The sequence below is a fragment of the Coregonus lavaretus genome (assembly GCF_964263955.1).
Source record: "Coregonus lavaretus genome assembly, chromosome: 14".
Taxonomy (NCBI): domain Eukaryota; kingdom Metazoa; phylum Chordata; class Actinopteri; order Salmoniformes; family Salmonidae; genus Coregonus; species Coregonus lavaretus.
This window is the reverse complement of record NC_140001.1, coordinates 15,000,549-15,027,288: the sequence shown is the minus strand read 5'-3', so window position 1 is coordinate 15,027,288 and position 26,740 is coordinate 15,000,549. Positions and strand designations below refer to the sequence as shown.

The 26,740-nt window shown below is 46.9% G+C and overlaps 1 protein-coding gene across 1 annotated transcript in view; it reads left to right on the top strand.

Annotated features, from left to right (window-relative positions):
* LOC311141429 (intermembrane lipid transfer protein VPS13A-like) overlaps positions 1-26,740 on the top strand; it is a 59,529-nt gene that overhangs the window by 10,811 nt on the left and 21,978 nt on the right. Inside the window, exons 16-52 of the mRNA XM_084176755.1 lie at positions 1,641-1,735; positions 1,889-2,031; positions 2,542-2,743; positions 2,903-3,017; positions 3,313-3,449; positions 4,037-4,169; positions 4,380-4,497; positions 4,718-4,862; positions 5,091-5,175; positions 5,304-5,482; positions 5,752-5,908; positions 6,592-6,671; positions 6,768-6,827; positions 6,914-7,100; positions 7,458-7,574; positions 10,671-10,774; positions 11,090-11,257; positions 11,536-11,843; positions 12,104-12,251; positions 12,375-12,549; positions 12,636-12,760; positions 12,933-13,102; positions 13,665-13,912; positions 14,086-14,405; positions 14,556-14,918; positions 17,749-17,850; positions 18,316-18,468; positions 18,703-18,964; positions 19,274-19,434; positions 19,697-19,800; positions 20,635-20,929; positions 23,000-23,425; positions 23,536-23,640; positions 23,803-23,949; positions 24,213-24,344; positions 24,536-24,669; positions 25,776-25,902. Coding sequence (XP_084032881.1) covers positions 1,641-1,735; positions 1,889-2,031; positions 2,542-2,743; positions 2,903-3,017; positions 3,313-3,449; positions 4,037-4,169; positions 4,380-4,497; positions 4,718-4,862; positions 5,091-5,175; positions 5,304-5,482; positions 5,752-5,908; positions 6,592-6,671; positions 6,768-6,827; positions 6,914-7,100; positions 7,458-7,574; positions 10,671-10,774; positions 11,090-11,257; positions 11,536-11,843; positions 12,104-12,251; positions 12,375-12,549; positions 12,636-12,760; positions 12,933-13,102; positions 13,665-13,912; positions 14,086-14,405; positions 14,556-14,918; positions 17,749-17,850; positions 18,316-18,468; positions 18,703-18,964; positions 19,274-19,434; positions 19,697-19,800; positions 20,635-20,929; positions 23,000-23,425; positions 23,536-23,640; positions 23,803-23,949; positions 24,213-24,344; positions 24,536-24,669; positions 25,776-25,902 — 6,230 coding nt within the window. The remainder of the gene's footprint in view (positions 1-1,640; positions 1,736-1,888; positions 2,032-2,541; positions 2,744-2,902; positions 3,018-3,312; positions 3,450-4,036; positions 4,170-4,379; positions 4,498-4,717; positions 4,863-5,090; positions 5,176-5,303; positions 5,483-5,751; positions 5,909-6,591; positions 6,672-6,767; positions 6,828-6,913; positions 7,101-7,457; positions 7,575-10,670; positions 10,775-11,089; positions 11,258-11,535; positions 11,844-12,103; positions 12,252-12,374; positions 12,550-12,635; positions 12,761-12,932; positions 13,103-13,664; positions 13,913-14,085; positions 14,406-14,555; positions 14,919-17,748; positions 17,851-18,315; positions 18,469-18,702; positions 18,965-19,273; positions 19,435-19,696; positions 19,801-20,634; positions 20,930-22,999; positions 23,426-23,535; positions 23,641-23,802; positions 23,950-24,212; positions 24,345-24,535; positions 24,670-25,775; positions 25,903-26,740) is intronic.

The window sequence follows — 26,740 nt, the reverse complement described above, 5'->3', positions numbered from 1 at the left end:
GTTGCTCCCTTGCAGCTGTTTGTTCAAGTTATTCAGGTGCTCTGTAAAATCCACTATAAATGCAAGGTCCTGCATCCATTCTGCGGAATGAAATTCTAACACTGGTTTGCCCTTTTCTTCCATGAACTGTTCAATTTCTTCTCGTAAATCAAAGAAACGCCTCAGCACAGCACCTCGGCTTAACCATCTTACCTCAGTGTGGTATGGCAGGCCATAGATGTGGTCTTTCTCTCTGAGAAGGCTGTCAAACTGACAGTGATTCAGGCTTCTGGATCGGATGAAATTAACAGTTTGGATGACCACCTTCATGACGTTATCCATCTTTAATGACTTGCAACACAAAGCCTCCTGGTGCAAAATACAGTGAAAAGTCAAAAAATCACGTCCTCCATTTGCAGATTGCACTTTCTCTCTGAACTTTGTCACAACGCCTGCTTTTTTCCCGATCATTGAGGGCGCACCATCTGTAGCCAGGCTGACAGCGCGGGACCAGTCCACTCCGACCCTGTCCAGCGCGCCGACGAGTGCGGTAAAAATATCAGCTGCTGTCGTTGTATCTGTCATCGGCACCAACTCCACGAACTCCTCGGTGACGGTCAATGTGTCATCAACTCCGCGGATGAAAAAATGGCCAGTTGTGCAACATCTGTAATGTCCGTGCTTTCATAAATTGCAACCGAAAACGCAATAAATGACTTTACTTTTTGCTTCAACTGGCTGTCCAAATCCACTGAAAGATCGGAAATCCTGTCTGCAACTGTGTTTCTTGTCAGGCTGATATTTGCAAAAGCCTGCCGCTTTTCAGGGCACACAATCTCCGCTGCCTTCATCATGCATGTTTTTACAAATTCACCCTCACTAAATGGTTTTGAAGCCACTGCGATTTCATTAGCAATGAGGTAGCTAGCTTTCACTGCAGCGTCACTGACGTCTCGGCTGTGAGTAAACACAAACTGCTGTTTCTTCAGACCCGCCAACAGTTCATTCACCTTCTCTCATCTCCGCTGTCCTTGAAAGTTGTCATATTTGTCGGCATGAAGACTCACATAGTGGCGACGAAGGTTATATTCTTTCAGCACTGCAACATGCTCTGAACACACCAAACATACAGCTTTCCCATTCAATTCCGTGAATAAATAGGATGACCATTTTTCTTGGAACACTCTGCACTCTGCGTCCACTTTTCTCTTTTTTGACAGAGACATATTGGGGCAATGAGGGTGCCAAAGCACATAATGTTAAAAGTAGAAGCCGTAATAAATATCGCGGGCAAAACCAAGTAGCTCATTGGCTGCACGTGCTTGACCTACTTGCTCTGCCCCGGTATAAACAGTTTGCTTGCTTAACACAATTGCTATTGCGCCATCCAGTGGACGCAATTGGAACAGCAGTTTATTTTATAGAAAAATTGCAGCGCATTTCTATACTTTACAATTTTTTTTTTTTTTTATCATCTCGCGGGCTGGATTAAACCCGTTTGCGGGCCTGATCCGGCCCGCGGGCCGTACGTTTGACACCCCTGATCTAGATGATAAGGCGCTCCTGATGATGATGATGATGTTTTAATGTTTTTGTGAATCATTTTGTGAAGCTAGACAAAATGTATGGACAATGACATTTGTTTTCTTTATTCTCCTCAGCTTTTGGTGAGTTTATGACTCCTGCCGAGAAGGCCAAACTCTACACTGCCATTGGCTACAGTGAGATAGCTGTCAATCACAACCTGCCAAAGAATGTGAGTGGCTACTGTATATTTCCCACACATCGTAGTGCAGTACAACAATCCCTGGTGTCTTCCAAAAGAGATGTTTGAATATGTGGAGATAGAAAGATAACCCAGGACACTATTCACAATCTCTCTTTTCTCTTTCTGATTTTGTTTTTGCAGTTTGAGGACATTAAGATTAATTTCCACATGAAGAGTATGTCTTTCTCAGTGAAAGACAACAAGGATCAAAATGAAATCCTCAAACTCACAGTTGAAAACCTGAAATCCATGCTGACCCAGAGGCCCGGAGCAAAAGCCATTAAGTACGCACAGTGCACCCTCTGGGGTGTGTTCGTTGAGGTGGTTTCACACAGAAATGAATAGAGCTGACGTGATGCCCAATTATACATGACAGAATATCATATCTGTTCTACAAAATATATTTATATCGGTAACTCTGTATGCTTGTGAACAGACCCTGCGTTTTAAATACTTTCCCCCTCCTTCCCTGTTGTAGTGCTTTATCAATGGGATATTGTTGCCAGGTTTTGTTATTGTGCCATATCCAAGAACAAACTTGAACAGCTGACAACACTATTTTGCGATGCTTTGTTTGTTGGTATCTCTCTCTTTCACCTTCTCTCTCTTCCACCTCCTCTCTCTTCCACCTCCTCTCTTCCACCTTCTCTCTCTTCCACCTCCCCTCTCTTCCACCTTCTCTCTCTTCCACCTTCTCTCTCTTCCACTGCTTCCTCCACTCTCTTCCCTCCACTCTCTTCCACTTCCTCTCTTCCCTTGGTTCTGATGCTGCTGTTGTTGTTTGCTGCTCTCAGGCTGTCGGCCCAGCTTAGTCTGTTTGAGGTGACAGGACTGGCCAATAATCGGCCGGCGCCCACGCTGCTGTCATCGAGGAAGGCTGCCACGGTAACGGGGACCCCCCTGCTGGACATCCTGTTTGAGACAAACCCTCTGGATGAGAGTGCTGACCAGCGGCTCCGTGTCGAGTCCCAGCCTCTGGAGATCATCTATGACGCTGTTAGTGTTTGTGTGTGCCTGTTTACATGACTGTATGCCAGTTGTTCCTCGGTTCAATCAGGCATGGAGTTGTTAGAACGAAAGTTCGCACCCCCTGTTGCTGTGTGTGTTTGCATGCGCGTGTGTAACAACATGGGTACCTGTTTCTCCCTCCGGCAGGTGACGGTGAACAGCATGTCTGCGTTCTTCTTGCCGCCTGATGACCTCCAGCTAGACGAGCTAACCAACGCCACTCTCATGAAGCTGGAGCAGTTCCGAGACCGCACCTCCACAGGTCAGAGCCCCGCCTCTAGCGCTGACAGGCCACACTCCTGGGCTGAAACACAGCACTGATGGATTTTTTACATGTGCTGCAGGCCCAAATATAGAGATCTATTCTATTCATTTATGTTCTATGGACATGGAGGTTGGTGAGATAACCTTATGATTAATCAGCCAGAATATAAGCCTCATTGACCTCAATCTCCAATCCATACTTCCTACTGACACACACACCCCTTGCCTTTCATATCCTATATTATGTAAGAACATGTTGTAGTATGCTGACCATTATATGGTGTTGTCTGCAGGGCTGATGTACGTGATTGAGACCCAGAAGGTTCTGGATCTGAACGTCAACCTCATGGCCTCCTATGTGATCGTGCCCCAAACCGGGTTCTACGACTCCACTCAGAACCTCATGCTATTGGACCTGGGTCACTTCAAGGTAAGTCACTTCAATTGGCACAGCATGCGCGTTTGTGTAGAGAGAGCGGTTCGATCTGACTTGAGTAAGTGAGAGACGATGTATGGAAAAATTGAGAACTGTGATTGGTCCTATCATGTTGCTAAAGGCAACCACTGAGCAGACTCAACTTGCCCGACTGTTTAGTTTATTAGCCCCGGGAAGCCGAACCCTGTCTAATGAACAGGACCTCACCCAGGCGTTCTATGCCGGGGGGTTTCAAACTGGGGTCCATGAATTTGAGCTTTGTTTTGGAAAAACTATTTTTGGTATTTTTGTATGTGAAAATTATTAGATTATGAATATCGCTAGCTGCAACAGAATACCATCATGGAAACCATTTTTATGTCTCTGCATCCAGTATGAAGGAAGTTAGAGGTAGTTTCACGAGCTAATGCTAACTAGCGTTAGCACAATGACTGGAAGTCTACAGGAACAGTTGGCATACTAGCTGTTCCTGTTCATCCGACTCTGGGGAAGTAGATAAAGGGCTTTATTGCCTGGGCGAGGGTCCCTGGGCAAGAAAAGTTTGAAAATCCCTGTTCTATGCCATTGTCTTGTGTTATCAGGTGTCTAGTCTGAGCAGAAAGGGGCTACCCCAGCTCTCTGTAGGGAGCAGTACTATACAGGACATCATGTCCCAAGCCTACGACAGCTTCGACATCAAGCTCAGCAGCCTACAGTTCCTCTACAGCAAGCCAGGTACACACACACGGACAAAGGCACACACACACACACACAATTATCTGCCCAAAATGTGTCATGTGACGCAACTACGCAGGGAAGCCGTTTTCTGTAGCTTATTGCGTTCTTGCGTTGCGTACATAGGTAGACTATAGGTAGACTATAGGTAGACTATAGGTAGACTATAGCTAAATAAGGCTTAACAGTGGTTGTTGTGTTGTGTATTAGACGGGAACTGGAGGAAAGCCCGTAAGCTGAAGCAGTCGGCCCTCCACATCCTGGAGCCTGTCGATGTCAAGGTGGTGTTCAGCAGAGCCATGGTGGTCACAGACTCACGCATGCCCAAGTAAGAGGGAGGAGAGAGGGCTTGGGGGAGAGGGGTGGGTGGAGGGTGGGGAGAGGGGTGGGTGGTGGGGTGGAGGGAGAGGGGTGTGTGCATGGAGGGAGGGAGGGAGGGAGGGAGGGAGAGGGGTGGGTGCGATGCCTTTTTTGTACTACCACTCTGTGTAATGGTGTTTGTCAAAAAGCTGGTCAGATAAATTATATTGTGTGTGTGTGTTTGTCAGGTTTAAGATCTTCGGGGAGATGCCTCTCTTGTCTCTGAGGATCTCTGATGATAAGGTGCGGGCCGTGCTGGAACTGATTGACAGTATCCCACTGCCGGCGAGCAGGCCGGCCCCGCGCAGCACCAACATACACTCTACACCTAAGGTACTAACTACTGGGAGTCTCTCTGCCTGTCTGTGGGTTGACTCTCTGCCTGTCTGTGAGTTAACTCTCTCTGCCTGTCTGTGGGTTGACTCTCTCTGCCTGTCTGTGGGTTGACTCTCTCTGCCTGTCTGTGGGTTGACTCTGTCTGTAATGTCGGTTGTTTTGTGTGTAGATAGATTTCTATTGGGTTGTGTGCGTGTCTAATTTCTGCTTGTTTTTCTTCCACAGGCTCCAAAGCAGTCGTACACCGCTCAGCTAACCCCCAGGCAACCAACCATGGCTGAACTGCGCAACTCCCTCATATGGGAATCAGGTGAGAGACATGCACACACACATACAGCCCTGTGAACACATTACAAATGGATCTCTGTACTTTACACATACACACAACTGTGATCATGACAGACGTTAGTGTGGCATTTTAAGTGTGTGTGTGTACAGGCTCAGAGGAGGACCTGTTCTACGATGCTCCCAGCTCTCCTATAGACGACCATCCGTTCTTCCCCGACAACATGCCCAGCCCTCTGCAGCGCTCCGACTCGGTCAAGAGGAGAGGTCTGGTCAAGAAAGACCCCAAGAAGAACATGACCGACTTCCTCATGACGTTTGAGATCAACAAGGTATGCTTAACCTAATCTACATCTGTGTGTGAGAGAGGACTTAAACACTTAATTTAGTTTTCACTCTTGATTGCTAGTAAAGCGGCGTGTGTGTATTGATTGCTAGTGAAGCGGCGTGTGTGTATTGATTGCTAGTGAAGCGGCGTGTGTGTATTGATTGCTAGTGAAGCGGCGTGTGTGTATTGATTGCTAGTGAAGCGGCGTGTGTGTATTGATTGCTAGTGAAGCGGCGTGTGTATATGTGTGTACTCCCTTCTTCTGCTGTTTAGCTGTCTGTTCAGCTGTGTCGTCTGTCTGGAGGCCAGGAGGTCACAGTGTTACACCTGGGCACCGAGCGGCTGGGCTCTGAGCTAAAGCTACGTACCTTCGACATGACATCTAACACTTTCCTACGAGAGATCTGCCTAGAGTGCTCAGAGTATATGGGTAGGTGAGGGAGTGGGTGGGAATTGTTGTCTCTTAAAGGTAGGGCTGTCAACTAACTGATCCAGAAATTCACAATCGTAAATGTATCTTCAAAATGTCAATATTAGATTAATATTGTAATCTAATTTGCATAAATGTACATAAATATGTAAATGTCAAAATATGGGTCATATGCGCCTTCGCTACAGCTTTCTCCACACCAGCTCTGACATTAGGGAAGACGCCAGAAAAGGTAGCCAAACTTGAATGTGCCTGTTTATGCCATTGAACCCAGCATTTCTCTCCTATTCTGTTTGTTTTTCAAATCAACTTTGTTCCGTTGTCCACTGCATTCAAAGGCAGTAATCTAGTAATGTTTGATAGCAACCCATTCTAGTTGTTGCATCTTTTAGATCACCCCTTTTTCTACGCTTTTAACATATGTGTCACATGAAATGGCTTGCATCTGGTGTGTTTTCAGAATGGTGGTTTTCCCGCAATTGCATTTTTGGAACATTAGCAGGACGGCTCTGTGCACCGTGCTGCGCTTGGAATGTGAATAGATTATTGTCTAGATCATTATAAGATAAACATTGTGATATGCTGCATTGTCATTGTTGGTGGTTGTATGGGTGTGGCATGTCTGCAGACATTTCTGTGTGGTTTTGGTGTGATATGATTTTCTGGTTTAAATTCTTGTCCAGATTCAGAGGAGAAGAAAGTGCACCTGATCACCACTCTAGACAACACAGAGGAGGACCTCCTCACATTGGAGTACACTAAGGTACACACATACACACACACACACACAGTCAACGCTGTCTTCATCCAATGTAGATTAACAGCAGAGCAGGTCTAAAAGCTTCAATGTCTCTTTCAGGCTGATAAGAACGGGCCAGAATTCAAGTCTCAGTACAAGAACACTGAACAATCAGTAAAGGTAAGGTCTTACAATACAACTGTGTTAACCCACATTTGGAACTTCAACATGATGTTGATGGTGTGTTTGTGATGTCTCTGTCTCAGGTGAACTTCTCGTCTCTGGACATACACCTGCACACGGAGGCTTTGCTCAACGCCATGAACTTCCTGAACGGCCTCCTCCCCCCGACCAAGGAGGCGGCACCCAGCCAGGAGGAGCTGCCCACCATCCCAGAGGAGGACGAGGGAGAGGGAAAGGGGGAGGAGGAATCAGCCGTGGCAAAAATAACATGTAATTATCAGTTTCATGGAATCCATTCTGGTTACTGGAACTAAGACTTTTCCATTGTTGATATTGATTAGAATTTCATGAATCAAGTTAGTCGAAAGTGGAAGAGACTTTGGTTAGGTAATATACCTCCTTTATATTTGTTGCATGTAGAGATATTGAGTAGACACGTGTCCTCCATGTATTCTCCTTCTAATACGTAGCTAGCTAAACCAAATGTAAATTCTCTGCCATTGTATGGACCACTTGACGTTTTATGTATTGTGATGCAAACAAAATCACCTTCACATCAAAGCCTCTTTTAAGTTTGGAGGAAGGAACAACTCTTTCATAAATGTCTCTCTTCCCCACTCTCCTCAGCTTCTAAGAAGTCAAAGTTTGAGGACGTAGTGAATTTGCACATCAGAGCTGATCTCAACTGTCTGAAGGTTTTCATCAGAGGCCAGAGCCACAGGATAGCAGAGATCAGCATTGAGGGTAACACACGTCACCGTCCGCAACACACGTCACCGTCCGCAACACACGTCCGCAACACACGTCACCGTCCGCAACACACGTCACCGTCCGCAACACACGTCACCGTCCGCAACACAAGTCACCGTCTGCAACACACGTCACCGTCCGCAACACACGTCACCGTCCGCAACACACGTCACCGTCCGCAACACACGTCACCGTCCGCAACACACGTCACCGTCCGCAACACACGTCACCGTCCGCAACACACGTCACCGTCCGCAACACACGTCACCGTCTGCAACACAAGTCACCGTCCGCAACACACGTCTGCAACCCACGTCACCGTCCGCAACACACGTCACCGTCCGCAACACACGTCACCGTCCGCAACACAAGTCACCGTCCGCAACACACGTCTGCAACACAAGTCACTGTCCGCAACACACGTCTGCAACACACGTCACCGTCCGCAACACACGTCACCGTCCGCAACACACGTCTGCAACACACGTCACCGTCCGCAACACACGTCACCGTCCGCAACACACGTCACCGTCCGCAACACACGGCACCGTCCGCAACACACGTCACCGTCCGCAACACACGTCACCATCCGCAACACACGTCTGCAACACACGTCACCATCCGCAACACACGTCACCGTCCGCAACACACGTCACCGTCTGCAACACAAGTCACCGTCCGCAACACACGTCCGCAACACACGTCACTGTCCGCAACACATGTCACTGTCCGCAACACACGTCACCGTCCGCAACACACGTCACCGTCCGCAACACACGTCACCGTCCGCAACACAAGTCACCGTCCGCAGCACACGTCTGCAACACAAGTCACCGTCCGCAACACACGTTTGCAACACAAGTCACCGTCCGCAACACACGTCTGCAACACAAGTCACCGTCCGCAACACACGTCTGCAACACAAGTCACCGTCCGCAACACACGTCTGCAACACAAGTCACCGTCCGCAACACACGTCTGCAACACAAGTCACCGTCCGCAACACAAGTCACCGTCCGCAACACAAGTCACCGTCCGCAACACAAGTCTGCAACACAAGTCACCGTCCGAAACACACGTCCGCAACACAAGTCACCGTCCGCAACACAAGTCACCGTCCGCAACATACGTCCGCAACACAAGTCACCGTCCGCAACACACGTCTGCAACACACGTCACCGTCCGCAACACACGTCACCGTCCGCAACACACGTCACCGTCCACAACACACGTCACAGTCCGCAACACACGTCTGCAACACAAGTCACCGTCCGCAACACACGTCTGCAACACAAGTCACCGTCCGCAACACAAGTCACCGTCCGCAACACAAGTCACCGTCCGCAACACAAGTCTGCAACACAAGTCACCGTCCGCAACACACGTCACCGTCCGCAACACACGTCTGCAACACAAGTCACCGTCCGCAACACACGTCTGCAACACAAGTCACCGTCCGCAACACAAGTCACCGTCCGCAACACAAGTCACCGTCCGCAACACAAGTCTGCAACACAAGTCACCGTCCGAAACACACGTCCGCAACACAAGTCACCGTCCGCAACACAAGTCACCGTCCGCAACATACGTCCGCAACACAAGTCACCGTCCGCAACACACGTCTGCAACACACGTCACCGTCCGCAACACACGTCACCGTCCGCAACACACGTCACCGTCCGCAACACACGTCTGCAACACAAGTCACTGTCCGCAACACACGTCTGCAACACACGTCACCGTCCGCAACACACGTCACCGTCCGCAACACACGTCTGCAACACACGTCACCGTCCGCAACACACGTCACCGTCCGCAACACACGTCACCGTCCGCAACACACGTCACCGTCCGCAACACACGTCACCGTCCGCAACACACGTCACCGTCCGCAACACACGTCTGCAACACACATCACCGTCCGCAACACACGTCACCGTCCGCAACACACGTCACCGTCCGCAACACACGTCACCGTCTGCAACACACGTCACCGTCTGCAACACAAGTCACCGTCCGCAACACAAGTCACCGTCCGCAACACAAGTCACCGTCCGCAACACAAGTCACCGTCCGCAACACACGTCACCGTCCGCAACACACGTCACCGTCCGCAACACAGGTCACCGTCCGCAACACAAGTCACCGTCCGCAACACACGTTTGCAACACAAGTCACCGTCCGCAACACAAGTCACCGTCCGCAACACAAGTCACCGTCCGCAACACAAGTCTGCAACACAAGTCACCGTCCGCAACACACGTCACCGTCCGCAACACACGTCACCGTCCGCAACACACGTCTGCAACACAAGTCACCGTCCGCAACACACGTCTGCAACACAAGTCACCGTCCGCAACACAAGTCACCGTCCGCAACACACGTCTGCAACACAAGTCTGCAACACAAGTCACCGTCCGCAACACAAGTCACCGTCCGCAACACAAGTCACCGTCCGCAACATACGTCCGCAACACAAGTCACCGTCCGCAACACACGTCCGCAGCACAAGTCACCGTCCGCAACACACGTCCGCAACACAAGTCACCGGCAACACACGTCCGCAACACAAGTCACTGTCCGCAACACACATCCGCAACACAAGTCACCGCCCGCAACACACGTCCGCAACACAAGTCACCGTCCGCAACACAAGTCACCGTCCGCAACACAAGTCACCGTCCGCAACACACGTCCGCAACACAAGTCACCGTCCGCAAAACACATCTGCAAGAGCTGCATGCATGAATTATGAAATTCCATACAATAATGTGTGTTTGTGTGATTAGATGTGTGGACAGGGCATGCGTACACAGATGATAATGATGCTAGTGCCACCTTGTGGTGAACATGAAGAAATACTCAGGCCACTGATTTTCTCCTATTGGTTCTGGAACTGATATGAACACAGCCTTGCAATAGAGATCTGGCATTTACAAAATTACACTGATTGGCCCAAGGGGGGCGCTATAGTAATCAACTGAAATTCGTTATTCGTTATTCGTGGGCACGACATATTTACTGTAGCCTTGTTCTAGACTGGTTCTAGACCTACTCCTCAGTGTTCTGCCTCTTTGTTCTATGTTCCAGGCCTGGTGTCGGAGGTGCTGATGAGGAGAAAGGCGGTGGAGGTTCTGGCCAACCTGAAGAACATAGTCATCCTGGATTGTGATGAGGAGGCTCTGTACAAGCAGGTAGCTTTTACTCAATGTTTAACTCGTTTTCCATTGTGTGCCCTAACTAACACGACCCAGCTGTCATTGACTAGCCATACTCACAAGGCTCACTCATGGCCTCCAGTATCCAAAAAGGATCAAATGAAAACTTCACCAACCAAAATGTGAACAAACACCAAAACCCAATGTCACCAAATTTTTGCCATCTTGTTTTACTTTAGAGATGTTATTTTCCCAGTCAAGGGGCAACATTCACGAGAAATTATGATTGTTGTTTTTGCTTTCTACTGGTGTTTTTCTAATGTGTATATTTGTACGGCGTCTGCGTCCTAGTGTGTGTCCATAGCTGATAAGGAGGTGTTTGCTTTCCGCATGGTGAACTACACAGACGCCACTGAGGGCGACGCCTATCTAGACATGGGTAAAGTGGACACCAGCATCACCCTGATGGTGGGCTGCATCCAGGTCATCTTCCTCAACAAGTTTGTCTCCTCCATCCTGGTAAGAGACACGCCACCATTTCTCTTAACTCCACCTAACTATCACCAATCCTTTTCTGTGCTTCAAAAATTAAGTAACCAACAACACTTTTCCAGGGTGTCGAAAACCATGGCCTTACTTGTAGTACCGGTACCAAAATGCCCCAGAACCGACCAAGCCTAATCACATTCGTTGCCCTTTTTCGGTTCTGGATTGTCCTACGTCATATGACCATCGATGAGCATTTTGTAACGTGACTGCTCTTTGTCCTCCTCCTCATTCATCTCCCTCTCCACCAGGCCTTCATCAACAACTTCCAGGCGGCCAAGGAGGCCCTGGCTGAGGTGACTGTGCAGGCAGCGGAGAAGGCAGCCACGGGGGTGATGGAGCTGGCTGAGCGCAGCACGCGCATCTCTCTGGATGTAGACTTCAACGCTCCTCTTGTCTTCCTGCCGCAGTCCTCCTCCTCCACCAACGTCATTGTGGCTGACCTCGGCATGGTCACGGTCAAGAACTGCTTCGCCTTGGTCGACTCCCAGGTGCATGTCAAGATCCCCCCCATCATGGACACCATGACCGTGGGCCTCAGTGACCTCAAGATGTACAGGTGAGACAGTACAGGGTCGCTTGTAAGGCACACTAGTAGTCAGGCAATTCTGTAGACGTACATGGATCGGAATTAAACCTCATGGATTCAGTTTTTTTTTAAGTGAACGGATGACTTCATTTGTTCACAGGGATGGGAAGTGTGTATTGATAGTAGACATGTTTCTGTGTGTTTCTGTTACTTTTGCATATCTGGTCCAACCCCGGATGTGCAGTGAATCAGAACCTGTAAAGCCATTTGTTTGTTGTTTGATTGTCCAGAACCACCTTTGAGAAGGGGAGGTTTCAGGGGGAGATCCAACTTCTGAAGCCGGTCAACCTTGACCTGTCAATCCAGAGGAATCTGTCGGCCTCCTGGTACCACAGCATCCCCGACATAAAGATCACTGCCCACCTCAAACCTATGAATGTGAGTGTATGTGTCAGTGGTGTCTGTTATAGTTAAAGCCAACTCTCAATGAACAAGAAATGTTAGTATGAAATTATTGTTGTTGATACATCTGTGTAACGGTGTGTGTGTTTGTCTTACTAGCTGATCCTGAGTCAGGATGACATGACGATGGTGTTGAGGACTCTGGGTGAGAACCTGTCAGAGACGTCAGATGCTGCTTCCCCCCCTCCTTCTCCGCCTACAGTGGACCGCTCCGACACAGCCACTACCGAAGGCTTGCAGGGCACAGGAGGTACTGGTACTATCCCCACCAGCGGTGAGGACAGTTGGGTTGAATGTGTGTGTGAGTCTTAATATTTGGATGATTGTGATATTAATAATCATGTTGAACCCTGTCTGTAGGCAACATAGTGGTAACTGCTGCAGTGGTCGAGACCCAGAAGAGCACTAAGCTGAAGAACACACTCAAAGTAGACTTCAAGTTTGATTCCATGACTCTGGTCCTGTACAGCCCCAATGGGACTGAGGTAACTACTGCATACCTTCAAAAACACTACAATTGACTACAGAAAACTCCATCCACTTAGATATTCTTACCAAAAAGTGTGTGTCTGTGCCCGTCTGTCTGTGGGCGTGCGTCTCTGCCTGTGTGTGTGTGTGTGTGTGTGTGTGTGTGTGTGTGTGTGTGTGTGTATCCAGGTGCAGGTGTTGGACTCGAGGGATGATCAGCTGAAGCTGGCTGAGTTCACCCTGGGGACCATCTCTACATCTGTCCACATGTTCTCAGACGGATCCATGAAGGCCTCCGTCAAACTCACAGACTGCCTGCTAGATGACAAGAGACGCAGAGTCAAGAATATCACTGCCAGGTAGAACGCATGAACACACACACACACACACACACACACACACACACAGTTACCTTGGTACTAAGCCTACATACACATTCAAACACACTGGGAGAGATACCGCAGAGTGATGTGTGTGTACTGTGAACATATGAGCGTGTGGCTCAGTGCTGGCGTAGATGTACTAGGCTCAGTGTGTGTTCTTCAGCGTGGCATCATGTTCATCACCGCTTTACCATCTGTCTACTCACATAGCTGTGTGACAGTCCTAAGATGAATGGCTTTTGTTAGCAGCCCCATGATAGTCAAAGCAGCTTTAAGTTAATCTCGCACTCCCAGTTCCTCAAAACCCATGAGTATTTCCATCTGGTATGTAAATTGTTTTGAGAGAATGGAATCTTTCAATCTGTAGTGTAGAATAAAAAGTTAGTCTCACTCCTCAATGTAACATCAGTTGACAAACAGATTACAAGGTATTTAGTGCACTGATGATAGGGTGTGTTATTGGGACCCTTGTTGTAGGGATTGTTATTATTGCTCTTTCTGTAGGGATCATCATGTCCCTCTGGCCTCTGTCTGTCAGGATGATGGCGACGCGTCCGAGTGCTGGGAGGAACGTGATGGTGGAGGTCAACTACAAGCAGGGGTGTGACGGCACCTCTCTGGAGACGGTGGTGCAGGACGTCTACCTCTGTGCCAGCATGGAGTTCCTGCTCACCGTGGCCGACATCTTCCTCAAGGCCAGCCAGCAGGGTTTCTCCTCAGCCGTCCCCAAGAACAGCAGCAGCACTAAAGCCACGGTTACAGCCACCGCTGCTTCCAAGGAACCAGGTAGGACACATTCACATTTCACACTACACAATATTCACCACAAATGTCATGTTCGTATGACATCAAATGTCATAGTGGAGGAGTCCGATAGTTTCACTTAGTTTCTGACCGATTTCTTCCATTTGATGCCTAATGAACACGCCCCTGCTTTCTTCTCTGTGTCTGTACTCCAGCTCCAGTGGCGGTCAAGTCGGAGATGATCGTTCTGGTGAAGAACCCAAAGATTGTCTTTGTGGCCGACCTGACGCGTGCCGACGCCCCGGCCCTGGTCATGACCATGGAGTGCGAGCTGGTGATTAAGAGCAACCCTGATGGTCAGCTGATGACGGCAGTGGTCAAGGACCTGAAGGTGGTGGCCTGTCCCTTCCTGAAGGAGAAGAGGAGGAACAAGGAGACCACTGTGCTGCAGCCCTGCCAGGTGTTCTTCAAGAGCACACAGTCCTCCACCTCCCCGCAGGCTATGGAGGTCTGCATCAAGGCACTGACACTCAAGGTAGGCCACAGCCAAAAACGGAACGGGAAGAAGCATCTCACTAATAAAATACCTAATTGTCACTTTTTCCTATGTTTTTATTTCTGGCACAGCTACCAGAACCAGAGTGATGTGTCTTACGTTCCATTCTCCTCCGTGCCCCTCCCACAGGTGTCGCCCATCATCATCAACACAGTGATCACCATCCAATCGGTGCTGAGCCCGGCCGGTGCAGACACGCCCCAGTCTGAGCTGGAGAGCCCCGTAACCCCAGACCTGTGGGAACGCCGGGCCTGGCGGGACCTCAAGCTGTGGTTCCTGGAGGAGGAGGGTAAAGACGAGGATGCCCAGTCCCTGGTCCCGTTGATTCCCCAGGGCGAGTCCCTGCAGGTGGCCATTTACTCCATCTGCCTGACCCTGGAGGCTGGGGTGGGCCACCGCACCGTCCCCATGCTGCTGGCCAAGTCCTCCTTCCACGGGGACGTCAAGAACTGGAGCACCCTCATCGACCTGCACAGCCAGCTCAACCTGGAGGTCAGACACTGCACATCTCTACACGCTACCTCTATACAACATCTACACAACCTCAATTCAACTAAAACAGGTTTAGTAAGAGGGTCATTCTACAGATTCGGTGCCTTTTGTGATTGAGGAGGATGAAACAATGAACATTAAAATCTTAAGCTTTTTTTATTTGATGTGACAAAGTAATGTGTGTACTTGATAGAAAATACCTTTTCCCATCTCAATGTAGAGTATTAAGTTATTATTCTGTATTATTTTCTCAAACAAGTCCCAATTTAATTCAACCCCGTCACAGTCATTTTGTTATTCAACTATTCATTTTTCCAATAAGCTTGAGGTCAGCTTCTGGCATAATCTCACAGTTTAGATGTCCCTTGTAAATAATGGCATATTGTAATTAAAGAGAAAATCAAGAAAAACTGACCAGCACCATCCTTTCCAGTTTACGATGAAGAAATTTCTAATCTAACTCCACATTTTCGCAAGAAATGTGCAAGAATGCTGCGTAATTCCTGACAAAATTGAAATAGCCTTATTTACCCTGATTTAATACACACAATAAAAACACTATTGATGTTATATTTTGTGTATTTAATACAAAAATGTAAAAAAATAATCTCGTAACAGGGATGAATGCACCGCAACAGGGTTGAAAATCATGTACCTGCTTTCTCAATTTGTCTTTTGTCTTTCTTGATTTTTTCTTCCCCTTCACAGATTGTCTAAAACAAACAAATAGACAATTCAATTCAATTTTATTTATTGTATCAAATCATAACAAGGTAAGTTCATAAGCAGTATAAATAAATGTTAAGGATACTATTACAATGTGAATATGTCTAAGCAGTTTTGAAGAAATAGTGTACAAAGTTACCAGAAATCATATTTGTATGCACTCCTTTGCACTCCTATTCTCTCTCTCTCTCTCTCTCTCTCACACACACACACAATGTTTTTCCTAACCTTGTGGGCTCATGTGACATCACCACGTCTCTATCAGGACTTTGTGGAGGGGTGGCAATAGTATTAACAGCCATTTCCCTTTGCTTTTGCCGCTCCTTCGCTTTTCTCCTCATCTTTTGACCTCTCTTATCTAGATCTCCTATTCCTTTCTTCTTTCCTGCTAAAACATATTTTGTCCATCTCATGCGTTCACTCCTGAGGTACTTTTCCCTTCGTTCTGGATCAGCATTTCTTCTTGCCCTGTACTCTCTTTGCCTTTCTGCTGCTGTTTTTGCCATTGTTGAATCTGAAATTGTAGGTCAAGGTCAAGTCAATGACCAGTTTACTCTCCAAAACTAATTACTGTATCCTTTTAATCACTATGTAGTAAAATGAACGTGAACTTGCAGATAATACTCCTAAATATGTCAGTACAAACCAGTCGGCTAGTGAACATGAACCCCTCACGCACCAGTTGCCAAGGCAGTATACTGTATGTCTTTTTAGACTAGTCTTCATTTACATTCTCTAGTCTTTTTATGCATTACCAAATTATGCTTTAAAGCAACAAAACTTTATTTTCTGTTGATTGTGTGTCCATGACCACCACCACCTCGTGTCTTAAAGATCTTACATTTCCAGGAGAATTACCTGACCACCGGCGCGCGGATGTCCCTCACCTTCCTCTCTATGTGTGTTTCCTTTCTGCTGCTGTTTTTTCCATTGTTGAATCTGAAATTGTAGGTCAAGGTCAAGTCAATGACCTGCTTACTCTTCAAGACTAAATATTGTATCCTTTTAATCACTATGTAGTAAAATGAACATGAACTTGCAGATAATACTCCTAAATATGTCAATGTATATAGGAGAGAGAACAAATTAATTGTCACTTTTTTAAAGTTATTATTTTCAAAAATTCCTCGTACTTTTAGTTGATACTGTAAAACCGTAAACAACAAACATTCAACAAGAAAATATGATTGGTATTAAGCAATATACATTAAATATTGCTAAGATTTAACAGCTATTCAACCCTGTAACAGCCATTCAACCCCGTAACATTGAAAAATGTGATGGGGTTGAATGTGACAGGGTTGAAGATTTTGTGCTAATCTGTTGCTAATTCGGGATGCTAGCAGCTAGCAGTGTGCCACATGGCCTTATTCAACAAAAGACATTGTTATACTTCATAGCTATAAAAACAATTATTGGTAAAATCTTAACTATGAATTCCCCCCCCCCAACAGAGTTGAATACCTGAGATTGACAAAGCCCATATGTGCTTAAAAAACATGAAATATCTATAAAAAGTGAGAGAGCAGCTTACCACTTGTCACACCAGGCTTCTCTGAAGACTTGTATGATGTCACTTCCTCATAAATGATGTCCACAGGATCAAACCATTATTTAATTGTGAGTGGGGGTATTGTTGCGTTACGGGGTTGAAAGAAATACAAGGACAGGGGTAAAAGCCTGAATATCTCAGAAAATAAAATGTCTTATGCTGAGAAAATGGATTATGCATAATAAGGGGGCATATACAATTAATTTAACAAAAAAAAAGCATTATTATTTAACACTGTGTACTCAAAATGAGTCACGCCATTTGCATGATGGTCAATAGGGACATGCGAAATTCTTAATACTCCTAAGAAAAGCAAACATATAAGTATTGAAATTCATCTCTGTTTAAAATCATATTCTCTACTCCATATTAAAAACATGTAAAACTTTGAAATGTTGTAATTTAAGTGTAGTTTGATAAATATTCTGACAAGTTATAACACTAGTACATCTTGGGACACTGACAATACTGAAATGTCACCGAATCTGTAGAATGACCCAAGACTGCATTTAGTGTACTGTAACATAGTTGAACATAGTGTTGTGTGTTTAGGTTCACTACTTCAACGAGGTGATGGGGGTGTGGGAGCCTCTGCTGGAGCCCGTAGAGGACGAGACCAGAGACGGCTTCAGATCCTGGACTCTGGGATTAAAGGTGACCCTTAATAAAGGTTGACTTTGGGCACGAAAAACGGTCCAACTCTTTCTCAAGTTTCAAACAGAAATGGGGTGTGCCTTTGGTGGTTCATCAACGTGTCATTCTGGTCCTGCGAGCCGTGACCAACGTAGCTAGTTTGTTAGCCACTGTAGCTAGACAGTAACTCCTCCAGTATGTGTTGACGATATTTCACGGGATTTGTTTTTGGACGGAAGCTGTAGAGATGTTTTTAAGTATTAAATGACCTGGTATGATGGTGCATTGATCAGTTATACAGTTTTAAAGCGTTGTTTTGTGCTTTTTTGCCCAAAGTCGACCTTTTTAAACAATCTCTCATTCACACCACACACACACACAAACTCACAAACACTGTCCCATGTTCCACACACATCCCTCATCCGGATAGTGTAAACACACTATCCACCACACACACTTAACGGCCATAATTTCCCCTAACTGCAGATGAAGAAGAAGCCAGTAAAGTACTCAGGTATATCAGATGAAGTGGACTACAGCATCCCTGACTACAAGACCGTCATCAGCATCAGCAGCAAGGACCAGCTCAACATCACCCTCTCCAAGTGTGGACTGGGCATGCTCAGTAACCTGGGCAAGGTAAGTCAATGATGTCACCTACCAGCACTCTTGTATGTGCTATTCTATTGGCTAGCTGAAAATATACCTTGTTTTTGTTATGAAATCACATAATCTGTCCTGTCAATAAGAATCACAAAACATTTTAACAAAATAACTTTTTATGTGTAAGTGGATTGTTTTGATTGTGTTGGGATAGCTTGGTGTAGGCCTTTTTCTTGTACATCCCAACATGTGCTTGTGTGTGCGTGGCAGGCCTTTGCGGAGGCGGCCAAGCAGACATCGGAGAGTTTCCAAGAGGACGAGGCTCCGTTCGTGGTGAAGAACCGTCTGGGTCTGACTGTGTCAGTGATGTACAGTGAGCTGTTCTGCCCCCTGGGCCGCGAGGCCGTGGAGCACCGGGTAGAGCTGCAGAACGGAGAGAGCCTCAACATGGACTACCGTCGCACCACCTCCCACTCAGACCAGTTCTCTGCCATGACCTCGCTGGTCGCCAAGGACTACTACATACAGCCCAGTAAGCAACACAGTTACAACAGTTGCACCAGTGCAGACCAGCACCCATATTCAGAGTAGGACTGCTGATCTAGGATCAGTCTTGCTTTTTATAACATAATGAATACGATTATACAGACACAAATGGACCTGATCCTAGATCAGCACTCCTACTCTGAGATGCTTTATGAATACGGTCCCTGATATTCAAACGTGTTAGTGTTCTGACCTAATGCTCGGGCATTAGTTTGCGGAGCGAACATGATTTGTTCGCTGGGTCTAGGGTCAATTTAGTCATTGATCTCACGTTTTTTTATGTTCTTGTCCTCAGCTCCGGCAGGCCACACTTCAGCCAGCGTGATTCCGTTGATCAAAGTGGGGCGTGGCATGTACAGTGTCCTGCACAAAGACTCTGGGGTCACCCGCTTCCTGGTCTGTCAGATCTACTCTGTGCAGGGAAGCAAGCACATCAAGATCCGCTCTCCCTTCCAGGCAAGTTACAGTCACCGGGGGGGGGGTGTTCTTCTCCAACTCACATCCAAGGAGCCTCACTGTTCTCAAAACCACTCGTGCAGATATCACCCAAATACTAATTTACTCTCATTATTCATCTCCATATACACTGGTTGCTTCCCTACCTCTCCTCCTTCTCTCTCCACTGTACTTAACTTGACCCCAGAATGTACTAAACTTGACCCCAGAGAATGTAATTTCAATCTGAACAACGTGTCTCTTTCTCGTGTCTCCCCTACAGATCATAAACCACTTTTCCATCCCGTTCAGAGTGATGGAGGGCTCCATGTGTCTGGGGATCTCACTGCCTACAGAGGAGTTCTGCGTTCCTCTGGACTCCTACAGGTGACACACATACACACACACACACACCCACACACACACACACACACATACACACATTTACATACTTTATTTGAATCCACCAATCAAATTTACAGTAAAAAAGTATCAAAACATTTCAAAGATCCCTGTATGCATGGCACTCAAGGGTACAGACAGCACCTCCTTCTCCAAACAGTTAGGCTGCCCACGACAGCTGAAACAGAGCAGTGTCCAGCCAACTGCTTTGCCCTAGTTTTTGTCAGTCCCGCAATCTGGAGACCACGCACTGCAAGCCTGTGTACGTGGCCGAGACCGCCAAATATCAGCGCCACCCGTTGCACCTACACCCGAGGCTGTCCAAGCTTGCCACGAGGGGCTGGTATTTAAGCAGCTTGTCGGCAAAGGCCTGCTCCATGTAGCCGTTAAATGAGCAGCCCACTTCCAAAATGAGCATCTCCCCCCACAACAACAACAACAACAACAACAACATCTGGCGTATTTGGCACACAGGAAAACACATCATCATTAAGATCAAACCAGCTTCCTGGATGTGTGCTGTTGGTGAGACTACCTGTCTCAACTCGCTGGCTATCAGGTCGACAAGGCGGTCATGACTAGCAATGTACAAATCCTTGTAAATAAGCATTTCACTGTAAGGTCTACACCTGTTGTATTTGGCGCATGTGACCATTTTTATTTTATTTGACCAGACTCCAAAGCCTGCAGCACGAGTGTCCAATTTTCCATTGGCCTTCCTCCTGAAGCCCAGGAAGTTGTCCTCAACACACACGCACGCACACACACACACACACACACACACACACACACACACTGATTGCTGTGTGCCCCCCCCAGGTCAAAGTTGAGCCTGCAGCCGGTAACCGAGGGAGACAATCATTACGACTGTTCAGAGGGTTTCAGCTACGAGTCAGTGAGCCAGCAGCCTGGCACACGTGTACAGCAGACCTGTCATCGACATGGCAACAGCGCCAGCGTGCTCATGGTCAACATCGTCCCTCTGAAAGACACAGTGACATCACAACACACAGGAGTGGCCGGGGAGCACTTTGACGAGCCCTACATCCTGCACCTGTGGCCCTCCGTACTGCTCCGGAACCTTCTGCCTTACCCCATCACCTATCGCCTACAGGTACACACACACACTTGTTTTACTATCCTTGAGGGGACCAAACAATTGAATCTTATTTTTCCTATCCCCTTAACCTAACCTTAACCCTAAACCTAACCCTAACTCCTAAATCTAACCCCTTAGCCTAAAATAGCCTTTTTCCTTGTGGGGACCGGCGAAATCTCCCCACGAATGTTACTTGTTTCACTATCCTTGTGAGGACTGGTAGTAAAACCAAAAGAAACCACACACCCACACACCCACAGAGATCAGTGGCTACTACCCACATTACTTCTGAGTCCCTACCCACCAGCAGAGAAATGGACCTACAGTATGTTACGCCTGCTCCCCTATCACCTTCACACTGCACATAGATATACAGTGGGGAGAACAAGTATTTGATACACTGCCGATTTTGCAGGTTTTCCTACTTACAAAGCATGTAGAGGTCTGTAATTTTTATCATAGGTACACTTCAACTGTGAGAGACGGAATCTAAAACAAAAATCCAGAAAATCACATTGTATGATTTTTAAGTAATTAATTTGCTTTTTATTGCATGACATAAGAATTTGATCACCTACCAACCAGTAAGAATTCCGGCTCTCACAGACCTGTTAGTTTTTCTTTAAGAAGCCCTCCTGTTCTCCACTCATTACCTTTATTAACTGCACCTGTTTGAACTCGTTACCTGTATAAAAGACACCTGTCCACACACTCAATCAAACAGACTCCAACCTCTCCACAATGGCCAAGACCAGAGCGCTGCGTAAGGACATCAGGGTTAAAATTGTAGACCTGCACAAGGCTGGGATGGGCTACAGGAAAATAGGCAAGCAGCTTGGTGAGAAGGCAACAACTATTGGCGCAATTATTAGAAAATGGAAGAAGTTCAAGATGACGGTCAATCACCCTTGGTCTGGGGCTCCATGCAAGTTCTCACCTCGTGGGGCATCAATGATCATGAGGAAGGTGAGGGATCAGCCCAGAACTACACGGCAGGACCTGGTCAATGACCTGAAGAGAGCTGGGACCACAATCTCAAAGAAAACCATTAGTAACACACTACGCCGTCATGGATTAAAATCCTGCAGCGCACGCAAGGTCCCCCTGCTCAAGCCAGCGCTTGTCCAGGCCCGTCTGAAGTTTGCCAATGACCATCTGGATGATCCAGAGGAGGAATGGGAGAAGGTCATGTGGTCTGATGAGACAAAAATAGAGTTTTTTGGTCTAAACTCCACTCGCCGTGTTTGGAGGAAGAAGAAGGATGAGTACAACCCCAAGAACACCATCCCAACCGTGAAGCATGGAGGTGGAAAAATCATTATTTGGGGATGCTTTTCTACAAAGGGGACAGGACGACTGCACCGTATTGAGGGGAGGATGGAAGGGGCCATGTATCACGAGATCTTGGCCAACAACCTCCTTCCCTCAGTAAGAGCATTGAAGATGGGTCATGGCTGGGTCTTCCAGCATGACAACGACCCGAAACACACAGCCAGGGCAACTAAGGAGTGGCTCCGTAAGAAGCATCTCAAGGTCCTGGAGTGGCCTAGCCAGTCTCCAGACCTGAACCCAATAGAAAATCTTTGGAGGGAGCTGAAAGTCCGTATTGCCCAGCGACAGCCCCGAAACCTGAAGGATCTGGAGAAGGTCTGTGTGGAGGAGTGGGCCAAAATCCCTGCTGCAGTGTGTGCAAACCTGGTCAAGACCTACAGGAAACGTATGATCTCTGTAATTGCAAACAAAGGTTTCTGTACCAAATATTAAGTTCTGCTTTTCTGATGTATCAAATACTTATGTCATGCAATAAAAAGCAAATGAATTACTTAAAAATCATACAATGTGATTTTCTGGATTTTTGTTTTAGAGTCTGTCTCTCACAGTTGAAGTGTACCTATGATAAAAATTACAGACCTCTACATGCTTTGTAAGTAGGAAAACCTGCAAAATCGGCAGTGTATCAAATACTTGTTCTCCCCACTGTATATGTGATATAAATGTATATCATATATCCTCAGACCTTCCCCCTCACATGACATGACTATTATTGGTCACTGATTGATATTGTGTCTGTTGATTGGCTGACAGGACAGTGAAGAGCCCGCCCCCATCACCCTGATGGAAGGCCACTCGGCAGAGCTACACACTGCCGTCATGGACCTGTCCAGCCTGGAACTCCGCCTCCTCGACTACCTGGGGCAGGATTGGAAGGCCCACTATGGTCTCCGTGGCAACCAGGACGAGATCACCTTCATTGTGTTCCACTCCCTGCATGGTGAAGAGGAGGAGGTTAGGTTAGGAGAGAGGAAGAGAGCAGAGCTGGACATTGCGGTGCATGTGAAGTACGACGCGGGCCAGACTGAGGTGGCCATCCATTCTCCCTACTGGATGGTGAACAAGACGGGCCGCCTGCTGCAATACAAGGCCGACGACATCCACCGCAAACACGCCATGGACTACGACATGCCCCTGCTCTTCTCCTTCAAGCCACGCAACTTTCTGAACAACAACAAGGTAGTGGGTGGGGTTGGACTGGGCTTTTAAGTGATAACGCCTAACCTTAAAGATCTAACCCTTACTGCTTGTCTCGCCGACCTCTAACCTTTTTTCTCTCCCCGTGGCAGGTGCGGCTGATGATCTCGGACAGCGAGCTGTCTGATGATTTCTCCCTGGATACCGTGGGTAGCTATGGTGAAGTAAAGTGCAAAGGGAGGCACAAAGATTACCTGGTGAGTGGTGGTGGATCAACACTACTAGCAGATGAATTACAGTCTGATGTTCACCCTTTCAACAACTTTCAGATGGGTCATGGAGTGTGATTTGCTGAACATTGAACAATCAACAGATTAAATTATTCAGGTTGATTGTGGCTTTCTATGGTTTGATTGAAGATCGGGGTGAAGATCGACCCCAGCAGTTTCAGCCTGACCCGTATTGTGAGCTTTGTGCCGTACTACCTGTTGGTGAACAGGACCAAGCATGTGATCAGGGTGGGAGAGGAGGGCCAGGACCACTGGACTGAGGCCAGACCACACCAGGTACTACAACTAGAGCTACTTACAACCCCAAATGCAATTCAATCCATTCAGGAAGTGCTTGTAGTAAAAATGTGTTCAAGTCATGGCTTGAATATCAGTTAATTTCCTAAATTGACAGAATTTTGAAATGGAATAGTGGAGCCCTACTCTGCATACAGTAAGTAGCACATCCATGTAGTGAAACTGACCTCTCTGTTTTTCTCTGTCTCTCTCTCACTCTTCTCTCGCTCACTTGTTTCTCTCGTTCTCTCTGTGCTGCTCAGGTAGCCATCCCATTCTGGCCCGAGAGGGACTCCAAGAAGCTCAAAGTCAAAGTGGAAGGCTGTCAGTCAACCCCTCAAACCATGGACTTCACCAAACCAGAAAACTGCCTGTTGCTGCACCTGGACAACACTGTGAGTAACGCCTGAGATTGCACTACACACGCACACACACACAAACTTAAGGATGGTACTGGAGTGTTTGTGGGTAACTACTGTATAAACTGATGCTGAGGCTTTGTAGTGATAAATACATTTTCCAAGTTGGGTTCTTTAAAGTACTAGTACTACTACTTTTAATTTGGCCTTCCTCCTGTATTTTCCAGCTGGGTGGGGTCATTGTGGACGTGAACCTATCAGACCACTCAATCATTATCCGTTTCTCGGACTACCACGACGGAGCCGCCCCCTTCCTCATTATCAACCACACCAAGGAGCAGATGCTGGGGTTCTACCAGAGGTAAAGGAGAGACTGGAGGGAGGGGGATTGATGGGGGGTGGAAGGGAAGGAGGAAGGTAGGTAACAGGGCAATAAGCAGAAATGTTTTATTATATGGGTGGCATTTTACTCTTCTTAAAACAGGCGCAATGCCCTGAAACAAAACCTATATAAATCTTACAGTTTATCTTGAAGTGGGATGTCTCAACTTTCCTTTTAGCAATGTCCATGAGATGGTAGCGTTTATTTATGGGGACATAAGTAAACGGTACAAAATAAGTGTTAAAGCTCTACTATTCCTCATTGGTTTCTGAATGAAACCTGCATGTTTACAGCCTCCGGTTCAGCAAACTTCCCAGGCTGTGTTGCGTGCAGGATCCACCAGTATCTTTTGTTTTTAATTGTTGTCCCTTGGTTTTGTTTGTTGTTTGCACTTACTTTGTATTTGTTTTAATACAGGGTTTTCGTTTTATTTGATGTTGTGTTGTTTTGTCTGTATTTGCCCTGTTTGCATGGATGAAGTTCCTTTGGTTTGTGATTTGTTGTGATTTACACTTATTTTGCTTTCAGTCAGAATTGTTTGCTAGTACCACGTTTTTTGTCTGAAATGTGAACCTGGGCTTTTTCTTGTTGACAGAGTTTGTGTGTGTTTATGAATTTGTTTGGTTTTTGTTTGTTTGCTTTGTTTTGGTGCTGGAGTCGGATCTGCTCCTTACATGCCACTCCACAAGAAAATAGATTATGTGCATTATATAAATGATACAAAATATTGCATTACATATTAATATCACTATATGGTTCAACAACCACGAGTCATCTGATTGATAGTGACCAAACTACAGAGCGTGGAGTGATCAAGGAGGAGCTCCGGCTTCACAGTGTCATGACCGTTTTCCCTATGACCTCTCCCCCCCCCATGTTCTAGGTTAATTTGCTTCATAGTGGGACTCTGGCAACGGGATCTGACCTCTGCTTCCTAGCGCCTTCCATTTTCCCCAGCCACCAATTTCCATCACCCCCGTTTTTTTCTGACTGTCAGCTATCTTCCTCTTGGTGGGTTTTGCGTGGTCTCGTGTGTGTGCTTTCTAACTCGTTGCGTGTGTGTGTGTGTGTGTGTGCGTGAGTAGCAGTCAGAAGGAGAAGGACAAGCTGAGCCCGGGGAAGGCGGTGTACTATACCTGGGCTGAGCCCACCGGGTCACGCTCCCTGGTCTGGCAGTGTGGCAGCTACAGTGGCGAGCTGAAGAGCGAAGAGGTACTGTACCACGGCTTTCTATTCACTCCTACTAGGGTTGGGTGATATTACCATAGTATCATCTATCGGGGATGATTGACAGCCATCGTCAATGGTGATGACATCGTGATGTGACAGAGGATGGGCAACTGGCAGCCACTTTTGAAGGCCCTCTGATCAACTTACTGTTGTAAGTTAGAATAGTAGAATACAAATTTGGTTGTGCATCAGCAGATTTTCTCTTAAGTCAATCATTGATGGTCACTCGAATTACCGTCTGGGGAGCCCCGATTGATTTTGGTAGTCAGTCTCACTCAGATATCATATTCTATTCTCAAATCAGTTTTATTTTGAATGACAAATATTTTCGCCCACAATAAGTGAAATTGAGCAAACAATACCAAGATGGAAACGAATGAGAAGTCAAAAGAAAACTTAGAGCTGAGCAAAAATAAAATAAATGATGGTTGGCCTAGGCCTATTTCCATATTATTCTAGCAATGTGCAACCTACCTACAACGCATAGTAGCTTAGGTCTAACGCCTCGATCAGACCGATTAGTAATACTCCAATCAAGTTGTAGAAACATCAAGGATGATCAATGGAAACAGGATGCACCTGAGCTCAATTTCGAGTCTGATAGCAAAGGGTCTGAAGACTTATGTAAATCGGGTATTTTCTGAGCTCCAGAGTTGCTCTGTGGAGATGGGAGAACCTTGCAGAAGGACAACCATCTCTGCAGCACTCAACCAATCAGGCCTTAATGGTAGAGTGGCCAGACGGAAGACACTCCTCAGTAAAAGGCACATGACAGCCCACTTGGAGTTTGCCAAAAGGCACCTAAAGACTCTCAGACCAT